The sequence below is a fragment of the Archocentrus centrarchus genome, chromosome 23 (assembly GCF_007364275.1).
Source record: "Archocentrus centrarchus isolate MPI-CPG fArcCen1 chromosome 23, fArcCen1, whole genome shotgun sequence".
In the NCBI taxonomy this organism is placed as follows: domain Eukaryota; kingdom Metazoa; phylum Chordata; class Actinopteri; order Cichliformes; family Cichlidae; genus Archocentrus; species Archocentrus centrarchus.
In genome coordinates this window covers 11,277,219-11,290,880 of record NC_044368.1, presented here as the reverse complement: position 1 = coordinate 11,290,880, position 13,662 = coordinate 11,277,219, and the positions used below count along the sequence as shown (strand labels likewise).

Genomic DNA, 13,662 nt, shown 5'->3' with positions numbered 1-13,662 from the left:
ATTCAATAAAAGTACGGGAAGGGACGTGACATAATTATCATTAATTCTGGCGGGTGGCACTAATGGGAAGGATAGGGCAGTCACTTATCATGCTGGGACAGCCTCCGTATTGTTCATTATTTAGTGTTTGGTGAGCTGATGACGGACTACGTGTGCGACGGTATGGGCGCATTGTGTGTGCGTGCATGCGCGTGGGTGTCTGCGCGTGTGTGTGTGTACATAGCCGTGCACTGTATGAGATGGGACAAGGGTACAGCAGGGAAAAAAGACCCCACCTTATCTCATCCCCCAACCCCCCCACCTCACGTCTATGCCTCTCCAAATTGGATTTTATATTACAGAAGCAGTCAGGTATGAACAACTCATTTTCCTCTCCCTGTTTTTGCTTTTTCTTTCTTTCATTTCTCTTTCTTACATTCCTTCTTCCTTCTTTCTTGGCTTTTCTTTCTTTCTTTCCGATCTTTTTTTTTTTTTGCTTCTTCCTCATCCACTAAGAGGGGACGTTCTTCGTTTTGTATTTATCCAAGTGGTAAGGATCTAGTAGATTTTGTCCATGGCTCAGCAATCTCTGCAGTGGTTTGCTTTCATCACTTTTCCTGTGGTTTAATTCTACTGGATGTGTGATTACATACGTAGCCATTAAGGCCAAAACACTTCTCCCCATCCATGTTTAATGCTTAATTTTGGGCCACAGTTTTGGCCCATAGCTTATTTAATTGAAATAAACAAGAAAAACCACATGATCATGAACTAAAAATAAACTCAGTGAAGCTCATATGTTTCACTCTTCACCTGAATAATCCTACCTGATATCTCTTGAGACGAGCTTGCTTTAATCAGGCATCAACAGCTCCACATGGCCAACTAGCATAGGCACATGGCTATTTTGCATGTCGTTACATAGTGTACTATTGAAGTTACTTCTTAGCCCCCTATTCAGCCTATATTTATTAATAAAGGCTGTTTACACAGACGTCATACTCTCCCAAAAAATTATTGCAAATATGCTGAGTTAAACTGTATAACTACAAAGCTTGGCTAACATATCAGCAGTGTCCCTGCAGTTAGCTACAGCAATGAAGCTCTCCTCCTGTTTCTGCCATGGCTGTCATATATTCCTCCTGATGTGTCTGTGCTGCTGAATCTTGATTTAGATTTTGTGCGTGTACTTGCAGATTTAAGCATCTTTGATTATCTCTGTGTGTCAAAAGATGTCTGAAGTGAGCTTGTATATGTGAGTGTTGATAATGACGGCCGTGTGTGCATGTGTGTTGACAAACTGTCCGTGCAGGTATCCACAGAAATGGTCTTATCGCTTATCTGGTTGCAGCACTGGCCATCTAATCCAGTCTGACAATATTTACCTGACAACACACACATGAGCACGCCTGAGTAGCAGTGTCAGTATAGCACCCATTTTCTTCTTGACTTGATTTATTAAGTAGAACTGTTATGCTAATTTCCAACTCCATGTTGTTCTTGGACTCCACTAGAGTAGCTTTGCATGGCTGGCATTTCAAAATAATCCTTACTTGTCTTATACTGGGCCTCAGTGCTACCCCTCAGTTCATCCTCTGAGTGAAACAGTCCACTTCAGCTCATGTTCCCTGTGCCACTGTATTTGACAGCCTTGTTAGATCTTCTGTTGGTCAGTCTTTTCTTGACAATTTTTTTTTTCTTCTGCCTAGCAATGGTTTATGTGGTTGTGCATAAAAGTGTGTCTTGATGTTGGAAGTCTAGACATCATTAGGTAGGTGTAGATACAGACCTTACTAATCTAGCCTGCAGGGTTTCTAGGCAGTAATCATGTGGTTTCCCTATAGGAGGAGGTTCCTTCTCATCTCAGTCGCTCACCTTAACTATGGTGAGTTCAGGTCTTTGCCCTGTAGCAGTATTTTTTCCTTGACTTTATTTAACAGGGGAACTTGACTGAGAAAACAGTCTTATTCACTGCAGAGACCTAGGGAGCTAGTTTAAGTGGGAGATAGTGGTGATGTTTTTCAGTAATTGACTGCATTGTTATATAGCTGTTTTGTGCTCTTATTGACTACTCAAAGTGCTTTAAACTATAAGCCACATTCACCCGTGCATTTACAGTGATTCCTATATTTCACACATACCATTTACTGTATGCTGTTCAATATCTTGACCAAGAACAGTTCAATGGATTGAAGGAGTAGTGTTATTTGTAGTATTAATAATGTATTTTTGTCAATCTTATGGGGTTTATTTCTGTTTCTGTCAAAACTTTGAAACTTGAACATTTGATTCCTTCTCATTTTAAAAGCATATCAAAATCTTTTAATATCATCATTTTGTATTTTTCTCCTGCCCCTCCCTTTCTCTCTCTGTCTCTGGTCTTAAGTTTAGATCTCAGTGTGCAGATGTTCATGCTCTACCAGAGGCAGCAAAATAATTAATAACTCCTTTCTTACTCAGTCATTTATGAATCATTCATCACTCCAGTCCTGCAGGATACTGTCCTTTGCTTATCTTGTTCCATTTTCTCTTCTCTGCTATGCTGTATGTTTGCAAAAAAAAAAAAAAAGAAATTTTGGGCCACAGTTTTGGTCCATAGCTTATTTAATTGAAATAAACAAGAAAAACCACATGATCATGAACTCCTTTCTTACTCAGTCATTTATGAATCATTCATCACTCCAGTCCTGCAGGATACTGTCCTTTGCTTATCTTGTTCCATTTTCTCTTCTCTGCTATGTTGTATTTTTGCAAAAAAAGAAATTTTGGGCCACAGTTTTGGTCCATAGCTTATTTAATTGAAATAAACAAGAAAAACCAGATGATGAAAAGATAATTTTTTGCATCATCTGTTTATCTTTTTTTTCTCTTCTCTGCTATGTTGTATGTTTGCAAAAAAAAAGAAAAGAAAAAAAGATGATTTTCATCATCTGTTTAGCAAGTGTATTTGTCAGTTCCACAGAAAATGTCATGTCATATTGTTCTTCTTCTTAATGCTTTGATTATGCTCTTATTGGCAGTTGGTGCAGTGAGTCTAAGTGGGTGTGTTAAGATGAACTGTCCATTTATGTAAGCACATGCATGCTGTGTGTGTGTGTGTGAGAGAGAGAGAGAGAGAATTCCATCACTGATCTTCTCCCTTAATGTCTTCCACCCTCATCCTCTGCAGATGGCAAGCAACAGACGTTTCCCTTAGATGATATTCGAAAATAATTGGATAAGCACAGAACACGCACACACACGCATGCCTACACATGAACGCATAAATAGATACATGACATGCACACACATAGCCTCGGATTTAATAATGTACACACAAGAACTCATAAATAAGAGATAGGAGGAAAAGGGAACTAGAAAAAGGAAAAAAGAGAGCAAGAAAGTTGTCAGTCAGGACAAATGAGTCGTCTCCTTTTGCCCGTCTGTTCCTGACTTTAATGGTGCCCCCCATGCTGCGACGCCTCCCTCGCATCATCAAAGCAGCGCAAGCTCGGGGTGGCAAGAATCCGAGCCTGTATTTTTTGTGTATGTGTCTGTACACGTGTGTCTCTGGGTGTGCTTTTTTCACAGACGCCCCCCAGAGAGACCTCCAGCAGTGTGTGCCACAGTAAGGCCTTTTTTTCTGCTGTCAGAAAAGTGAGCGAGTGAGGGAAACACATAAGAGGAAACAAGCCTCCGAGTCACTTTCATGCACGTATACATACAGTTAGTGGGAAACACTCCCACAGGCAGAGCATGTGCAAAGCGTTTGGCTCTCTCACGCCTACAACCACACGCTAAGAGAAAGAGATAGATGCACTGAGAGCAGATTAGTCTATATTTAAGTCTTTTGTCAGAAATATTTTAAAATATTTTGTCTCAAAATCATGCTGTTGGGTTCTGTATATGTTAACGATCTGGTAAATTGACCAGCGAGTGTGAACAGCATCAGCTATGCACAATCAGGTGAAATCAATTAATGTAACATGCTCTCCTCCCGTGAGAAATCATTATGTTTTTTTTTATTAAAAGCAATCTTGTTTGTTGTTCCTTTGACTCTTAGCTAGATTAATATTGCTGTTGCTCAACTGAAGATCTAATCTACAACTTCCTAACCCTTCTTGTCCCCAGCTGGTGGAGGGGCAAGTCAATATTGTAGATTATTAAATATTATATTATTTTGAATTCATACAGTAACACTGATGCTGATTGCCATTTAGACAAACATCAAATTAAAAAGACATTTTTATTAGAAGTCCAACATGTTAACATATTACTTGAACCATTTAAAAAAAAAAAACTTTAACATGTTTACTCATTATTTCCCCATATAGATTTCTGCTATTAACTACCTGTGGGGGCTATTCTGGTTTGCACTTGATAGCTAAACGCAGTACTGAAGTACATACACCAGAATTACATTAGCTTGCCTAACCAAACTGTTAGTTCATACATCCCAAGCATTCATCACATGCACATCTTAATAAGAAACATAATTTCAAGGTGTTATCTCTGTATGTCAGGTACACAGGCCATAAGAGCAGCTGTCACCAGTGTCACATCACAACCCTGGCCGTGTTTGCTTTGCTGATTGGACGATCATGGCATATATCTGACTGCTGTTTGCTTAGGGCAATGGTTTCTCATTTTATCAGAGATGAATTTAAAGAAACTACAATGCATACAAAATGCCCACAAAGGGCTATGGGGACACAAGGGCACTACCAATGCAAAGCAACATAGATTTCTGAAGTTTAGAGAGAGAGTCAAAGAATATCTAACTACGGTACTGAGCAGAAGTCTCGCTTCACCCCTCATTTCTTTATATTTTGCTTTCGAGGAGCCAGGCTTTCTTTTAATTTTTTAAAGTGCTTTTGAGCAATAGTTCTTCAGCCTTTCTGAAGGTCATCTGAATATTTTCATTGAACAATGGCAGCTTTTTCATTCATTTTTAGTCAAGTTTTTGTACCTGACCATTTTCAGAGGAATGTTTTCTTTGTTTGTTGAGCTACTTAACACTGACTTGTGACTCATTCAAGCATAAAAATGGCACCTAACTCAAAGGATGAACCGGTGTTGTGTAATGCATCTTTAGGCACTTTAACAGCAGCCTGTTGCAAAAAGACATAAATTGTTTCCATTTCTTTAGTTGAATCTACAAAAAAATGCTAAAGATAATGCAGTTTGACAGGCATAAAACAGTATTTTTTGCACCACCAAGGTGATTCCCAAAAAGCTATTAACCGATGGCGTGCCCCACCATGGTATGCAGTGTATCCTTCAAAAATTTGAGGAAACTGGATAAATGAAGGACAACAAAAGAAGTGGCAGGCCTAAAATAAATTACAGCAGATAAACAGTATGTGAAAGTCATGTCCTTAAGAAATAGTAAAAATCCAACAAAGACCTGACACAGGATGTGAGAAATGCATCTGTCTCTTCAGTTGATCCATCTACTGTTTACTGAAGCCTCTTCAGAAATGTCTCAGAGGAAGGGTGGCTGTCCAGAAGCCATTCTTATGGAAGGTAAACAGGGGGAATAGGAGGTTACACAAGAACGGGACTGAAAATCAGTCACAACAGATCTTGAGTGAATCCAAATTTGAAATTTTTGGTTCAACTTGTCCTTAATATGTGTGGAGAGGAGGTCAAAAGAGAACTACAACAGTGAGTGTCTACAGTCATCTGTAAGCACAGTGGAGGCTCTGCATTTCAGGGATCTTGTGAAAATTGATTGACTGTACCATCAGATTCTGATCCACCACGCAGCGCCATTTTTTTGGCAACAGCTTCATTTTTTTAGCTTGACAGTGATCTCAAACATGCTGCCAGGGCAGTCAAAGCAGAATAGAAAAATACACAATGGAACACTATCAGTCATGGACTGGCCTCCCCAGAGCCCGCACATTATTATTGAAACAGTGTGGGATCAAGTTGACAGAGAACCAAACAAAAGGCAGTCAACATCCAAAGAAGAGGTTTGAATGTCCTTCAAGAAGCCTGGAGAACTACTCCTGAAAACTAGTTAAAGAAATTACAAGAAAACTGCTGAAGAGAGTTCAGAATGAGTTGAAGAATAAAGGTACAGCACCAAATATGGACTTTCAAGCTTGTTGGAACTTTACAACGTTTTTGTCTTATATCCTGTATTTCCATGCATGTTTGCACTTTTTTCACATTTTCCTTGCAAAATATAAAGAAGTGACAGTTGTCTCAAGACTTTTGCTCTGTACTTTGTTTACTGAAAAAAATTGGACCTTTTAGTGTGAGGGAATATGCAAACAGTCATTTTTAAAAAAATTAACTCATTGCTGCAGTGTCAGGTTTTCAGTTTTACTTAAGAACCACCAGCATGTTTTTTTTCTCCCCCCCCCCCCCCCCCCCCCCCCCCCCCCCCCCCTTCTATATTTAGCCTCAGCGTGAACTCAGATACATCTTTAAGTATCAGCAGATCTCCTGGTGTGATAGTGGCACAGCATCAGAAGTGTTAACGGGTAATATGAAAACTCCAAATCTGAGAATTACTGCAGAACAGCATTGTAGTTATCAGTTTGCTTATGAACGTTAATTCTTACCATATTTTTTCCATTTTTTTTAAAGGATATGCACTAATTCAGGATGCTTTGCTGTCACTCAGTAGTTGAAGATACATTTCTAAGCAGACGTCTGAAAGGAAGAAATTGCAGTTGCAAACTATTTTTACATGTATTACATGTTGGTTGGTGAGAACATGGTTATGGTGCCAGTGCATTATGTACAGTATGTCTACCTTTTTTGGTGATATCATTTAAGAATCAAGGAAAAGAAGGAATGATCACCCGATAATTTCAGGCATGGTTTTGACTTGTTACTTCTTTGTTCTTAGCTGTGTGTGTGTGTGTGCGTGCATGCGCACCAGCTTGAATGCACGTGTGACCTTCAGAAGGGCAGGAAGAATAACTAGGGAGCTGGCTTTGACTGCGGCACATCGATCGTGGACCCCTGCATTCTCCTGCTCAACAGTCACTCTCTGTACACACACCAACACACTCTCACGGACACACACGCACACTCGCCTCATTGACCAAATAGACTTACATATGAGTGACGGGGCCAATTTCTCTCCTTTTCCTCCCCTTGTTAATTTATGGCCATTGATCTACAGTGAGCTGAATTTATATACACTCATCATGCTCTCTGACTCTCTCTTTCACACACACACATGCACATAGGTCTTTTGTGTGGCTTACAATGCAGTGCAGTGACACATGCTTTTGCTGCCTCAGCACAAGTAGTGGGAAGAAAGTACAAGAACATGCTGAAGGACTCAGGAAGTGTGTGAAGCTGAACTAATGATTTTTGTGTGTGTACCATATGAGCTAATGTCATTTACAGAACCTGATAAAGTCAGCATGAGATGGAATGCATGCTTGTTACTGCAGAGTACAACAAAACAACATATTAATAGCATTAATAACAATCTTATGACACACTTTGAGAGCTCAAGGACAATTACTGAACAACACCACCAGCTGGCAGGTCTTTCCCTATTTTTTTTTTTAAGAATTTTTCAGCAGAATTCAGAAATTGAAACTTTCTGAAAAGAACTGCCAATCAAGCTGCACGATGCTGGTCTGTGAGCACAGATCCCACTAAATGACCTCAGGCACTCATGCCACCCTCATGGAGTCTGTTTTTTTACAAAAACATGCATGAGTAACCTATTGGAGGTTATTTTGTTAGGTTCTGGAAATGCGCCTTCTGTTCCTCCTTGCACAAAGGAGCAGATACCAATCCTGCTGCTGGATCTGTGTAACAGCCCATCTCCTGATATCCCCTCCACACTCTTAAGACTATGTTGGGAAACATGGCAGACCTTCATTTCATGGCACGTATGGAAGTGCTGCGGCTGGTTTAGATAGACTACCTGGACAACCTGAATGGGCTACAATTACTGTGTTATGCTCTCAGGAGTGACGAGGTCGCTAGCAATAAGCAAAACTAGAGAAAAATCAGTCAGGAGGGATAAGGAGAGAGCAACGGTCTATGGCCACCACCTACAAAATCATTCCCTTTTTGGGGATTCACTTGCTGTTGCTTCTCCGGTTAACTGGACAGATTAATATCCCTGAAGTTTAACTGACTTGGGTTGAGTGTTGCCTTAATTTTTTGAGCAGTGTAGTTTGGAAGATTAATTTGTTATTTTCTAATCGACATAGGGAAAAATGACATGATTTCTCATGATATGTGACCCATTTAGGGTATCAGTTTTAAATCTTACCTTTTTGTAGTTCATATCTGGACATGTTTTTTTGTCTTGGATACGTGGATACGTTTTTAAAAACTAAACAAAATCATTTTAAAAAACAGCATTTACAGTATTTATTCAAATATGTTTTGAATGCTGGGAGCTAATCAGTTGTCAAAAAAAGTTTCTGTTAGATGGAAGACAAATACAATACGATATGCTGCAACAACAATATAAATGCAGTACTGAGACAGTGAAATAAATTAAAACACCAATAAAAACAATGCAATACAGTACAAATATAAATTTACAGTAAATCACTAGTTGTTGTTTTAACATCGTCCTTCTTCAAATAGTTTATCTTACTTGTCTCTCCTTTTCTGGTTCCTTCCTCTGAATCTAATAAATCATCAGGCTGGCAGACTTGCCTCTCTCTTCCCTAAACTGCAGACAAAAATTCCATGAAAACATGTGGACAGTGGTGAATCAATAATACTTCTTTCAGAGTAAAATAAAGAATATTTCACACCTTTAAAATCTTCAAAATGTGTTTATGTTTGAGCCCCCCTAACTTTTATCTGAGCAGTGTATCCACCAGGATACAGGCATTTGGTTTGTGATGATCAAAGTTATGGAAATCGAATTCATTATTTTTCAATTAGATCTCATAAAATCATCCTTCAAAAAAACACCACGCAATATAATAAGAATAGTGAGCATGAAAAAGTTATGCTAACCTCATGACAGTGCATTTGCCCATGTATATGTATATATTTTTTTGCACATAGTTTTGAATGTTGGCATTAAATCACATGAACTGAATACTTGACCCGTTCCCCATTTAGCATTTGTTATGCTTTAAAGTGCACTTGCTTAATGCCCTTACCCCACAGCCTTTCAAATGACTGAAAAACACATGATACCGAAGCCATTTGAGCGATCCTTTTACTCACTTCAACCGCTCGTGTTTGCAGTAATTGCGTTTGTCTCTCCCTATCATCTATTCTCATCCAGCTGCATCTCCATGTTCAACAGACAGCCAGGTGGTTGGAGAGAGTGAACGCAGCAGGGAGCAGATTCTCCAGACCTTGAGCGACCTGTCCAGGGGCTTCCAGGATATTGCAGACCGTTGTCTCCTAGTGCTGCATCTGGAGGTCAGGTATGCAGGAGAAACTGACTGACTCTCGTTGTCCTAATCTCATAGCACTCATTTTTACAGTGATATGGTTAAAACATATTTAATTGTTTTAATTATACTAATATTTTTACAGCATAGATTTAATATAAAGAAATTGGCCATAACATTAGTTTTCTTTAGTCAAGTCATAAAAGTATACACAATGCACGCACATACATTAGACTCTAAATGCAGAGTTAAAAGCAGGTGGTGTCAAATTGAATTATATGAGCTGTGATGTATTTACTTTAAGGTAATGAGTTTTTAGTATAAATAGGATTTTGGAAGACAAAATGTTTTGAAAACAAATAATATCATGGGGAAATTATATTGCTTCAGCTATCATCATTCACTGGCACGGTGCGACATGCAACAAAACAACCGCAGTCATTGTTTTCCAAGTCTGCGCACCGGCACCATAATGATTCATGTCATTGCGTGGTGATGATGAGCCTCAACTCATCAAGGTCCTCCTGCACATATTATTTATCTGATATTTTTGTGTGAATGTTATTTGAAGCACATCAGATAATGCAACTCTGTTTGTGTTGCACTTCACTTTCACCTTTTTCCCAGAAAGTCTGTAATCACTGCCATTATAATATTAATCTAAACAAAAAGCAGAATATACTGCCACTAAAACTGTTGGGCTCACTTAGAAATGGCAGTATTTCTGAAACAAAATAAGATCAAAGTAGTAAACTGCCAAAGAACAAAGATTTCAGAAAAGTGGACTACTCCCTTAACAGAACAATTAAAACTGGATCCATAGAGGAGCCATCTGAGCAAGTAAACAAGTACTCAGAGTTTATTATGTTAAGATAAAATAAAGACTTCCTCGTCCTCAACTAGCAGCTTTGTTAAATGGTACCCAGAAGACACCTGTCTTCCCATCACAATGGATCCTGGCTCTGGGATGCTGGTTGGAGATAGACTTGCAAAGACAAACCCATATGAGACTGGCTAGTAAAAGATGAAGATTACAACTGGCAAACAAACAGAGACTTTGGGGGAAAATGTCATGGAATTGATGGAATTGGCGCTCAGGTTGTAGAGTGAGGTGCCCACTAATCGGAAGGTCAATGTCCACATACCGAAGCATCCTCTGGCAGGATACTGAACTCCAAGTTGCCCCGATATATCCTTCTGAGTGTAAGTGTATGTATGAATGTTAGACAGGCATAGATAAAAGCGCAAAAACTACATAAAGAGGAAACAGTCTGCTGTTGTTCGCTCTATTATAGTGTGGCCTGCACAGTCACTACTGAGGTTGACAGCTTGACCGTATGGTATGTAAGAAGTTGTTGTCAAACTGATGCAACTTATGAGAAGTGCTTTAGGAAAGCTGGGCTGACATTTCCCTGGAATATCTCAGCAAAATGCCAAATGTGTGCAAAGCTGTGATTGCTGCAAATGGGCAAATCTTTCAGGAAGTTGAAGTTTTGTAGGACAAAACATTTATTTGAGTAAAAATGTCTGCCAATATCTTGGCTATCTATATTTTCTATGTATAAGGAAATATAATATTTGGCTATATTTCCTATATATACTGTAAGTGTGAGATATGAAAAACATGGTGTTTTCTCAGTTACCCCAAACTTTCAAGCAGTGTATACTTGGTTCCTACACACAACACTGCCTAGTGCACGTGTCATTAAATCAGATGAGCGAAAAGAACCAGTGGCATGACACACATGCCCGAAATGCACGAGTTCAGAAATGTATTTTCAGCATGTGTTTTGAATGTCAATATCTAAGTTAATTTACCACACCATATACTTTCTCACACCCACATCCTTTAATGGTCCTCCATCATCCCTCCCCAGTTTTTTCCATCCATCCATGTACTACTATTCCCTGTAGACCATTGTGTAGCTTATGCAATATTGTTGATGATTCCAGTAGAAAACCCTCCCTGAGGCTGATGTCTAGCTATATGCTACACTCCATTGACTCTCCCCATCTAGCAAATTTCCCTTGATAGTGGTACCAGCTAAATGAAGCCATGAGGAAGAAAGAAGAAAGGGGGGGGTGGATGAAGAGATGGAAGAGAGATGAGTGAAGTTAAAGTGGGAGTGGGGGTTAAAGAAGAAAGCTAGAGTAGGCTAAGTGGGAGAAATGACTGAATAGAGTGAGAAGGAGGTAGGATAGAGGCTTTGAAAATGCTGTGTAGTTCTTGGCTTTGCCTTAGGGAGGAAGAGAAATTCACCCATATAATTTTATACCCGTCAGCTCTGGGCAGTGTGATTATGGAATTATAAAACTATTGACTTTTTAAGTCTAGACAGAAATGAGCTTTCAGTGGACCTCAAAGACCTTGTACTAATTTAAAGGTCTTTAATGAAACTGAGAAACGTAACATATTGTTAAAGGATAGGTCAAAATCCACCTTTTATACCTATTAAAAGCATCATTAGATGCTTGAACTATTGGCAGGAAATTTTAGTTTGGAAAAAGCCAGAGATTAGGAGATTGTTTTATCAAGTGGGTATTTCCACTTGATAATCCCTCCAAATTTATATTTTTACCTAACAATAATTAAATATTGCTGAGAGTTTGATATTTTAGTCGCTTGTAATTCATAAACAAAATCACCCTTATTTGTGGCATTTAGTTATGAATCCATTTAAAAACAAAAAGTGTAATTCTGCCAGCCCAGAAAATCTGACAAGAAAAAGGTAAGACAAAAACAAAAACCCTTTGGCAAGGTCCTCAACCCACAGTTACTCTCCCGGGGCTGAGTTTTTTTTTTTTCTTTTTTGGGCCATTAGCACAAATTCTGGTACAGCAGCCTTCCTTCAACTACTGCCTTTAAAACAATTGAGATAAAATACATGGGGAAATATCCACAAAGCTATGTTATAGACATAAAAATAAGCTGTTTTCTACAAATTAAATAGTTTGAATGGTAGATTTACTAGACATGGCATTAAGTATATAAGCAACCCCAGTTAAGGCTTAATGTTGCTCAGAAGTGCAGAGCATATTCAGCAGTGTGCTCAGTGGTGATGTAGTGGTAGTTGAACAAGTGGATGTATTATGAGTACTCTGTAAACAGAATGATTTCTGTAGAAATTATAGGTGTTAGAGTATGGTGGGGCTTGAGGAATGAGAACACTCAGTGCCCACTAAAGTGCCTTCTAACTATGTTAACCTCCAAAGGACAGCGAATAATGCACTTTATACATACTTCCTGACTCAACACTTTTCCTTGTCATTCCCATGTTTGACACTCAACATAGTTTATAGTTGATTTCAGCATATCAGTACATAACTGTCAAAGAATCTGGAGGGCAGAATTTTTTAACAAAGCAGAAAAATGTATTGTTAATTTCCAGACATCAATAGGCCAGAGGAAAAAAAAGTCATGAATTATGTTCAGCATTTAATTTTCTCTTTTCTTTCCCTCTGTCTCACTGTCCTTCCCCCATTTCAATCCAGAGTACACTGTTTCCATTACCTGATCCCCCTGACCAAGCAAGGAAATTATGCCATTGTGGCTAATGTGGAGAGCATGGACTATGACCCACTGGTGGTCAAACTGAACAAGGACATCTCAGCCATAGAGGAAGCCATGGGGGCAGCCTTGCAGCAGCACAAGTTCCAGTATATCTTTGAAGGTCAGCAGCGCCCTAGGGTGATGTTTAAATAACCACCTCTAAAATAAAACTCTTTTCAACTACTTTCAAAGTGCTTAAGAGTCTGAAAACATTGTTAAAATGTTGATTCTTACTTCTAAATTTCCTTTTTTTAATTAAAAATTGCATGCTTCTCTCTCTCTCTCTCTCTCTCTCTCTCTCTCTCTCTCTCTCTCTCTCGCTGAACTGATTTAATCACCATGTCCCTCCCTGCCTCATTTTTCTCATCTGTTTCCAGGTCTTGGTCATCTGATCTCCTGTATTCTAATCAACGGGGCTCAGTACTTCAAGAGGATCAGTGAGTCTGGCATCAAGAAAATGTGCAGGAACATTTTTGTCCTCCAGCAAAACCTCACCAACATCACCATGTCCAGGGAGGCAGACCTCGACTTTGCCAGGTCAGAGTCTTTTTCTATATTTTCAGCTTGTGCCAGAGAGCTAAGCTAAGAAAGCTTCCCTGGAGCAGTTTTTGTGGTTCAGTAACTGAAGCAGACCTTGCATTCAATGCCTTGGACATAACTAGCAACCCTTCACACATATTTTCACTGATATGTGTTTATGAAGTAGGTATCCCAGGTTTTACAGTATATTTTCCAGTCCATCTGAATCTATACCTTCGAGCGCATCAATATAACACTATATGGAGAGCATGCATTTCTGAC

General features: G+C 39.1%; 1 protein-coding gene across 3 annotated transcripts in view; it reads left to right on the top strand.

Annotated features, from left to right (window-relative positions):
- Positions 1-13,662, top strand: part of exoc4 (exocyst complex component 4) — a 140,828-nt gene that overhangs the window by 112,936 nt on the left and 14,230 nt on the right. For 2 of the 3 annotated variants that reach the window (XM_030719818.1, XM_030719817.1), the window contains exons 17-19: positions 9,221-9,344; positions 12,804-12,982; positions 13,239-13,398. In XM_030719818.1, coding sequence (XP_030575678.1) covers positions 9,221-9,344; positions 12,804-12,982; positions 13,239-13,398 — 463 coding nt within the window. Of the gene's footprint in view, positions 1-9,199; positions 9,345-12,803; positions 12,983-13,238; positions 13,399-13,662 lie in introns of all 3 variants that reach the window. The other variant, XM_030719819.1, reaches the window with a different exon arrangement.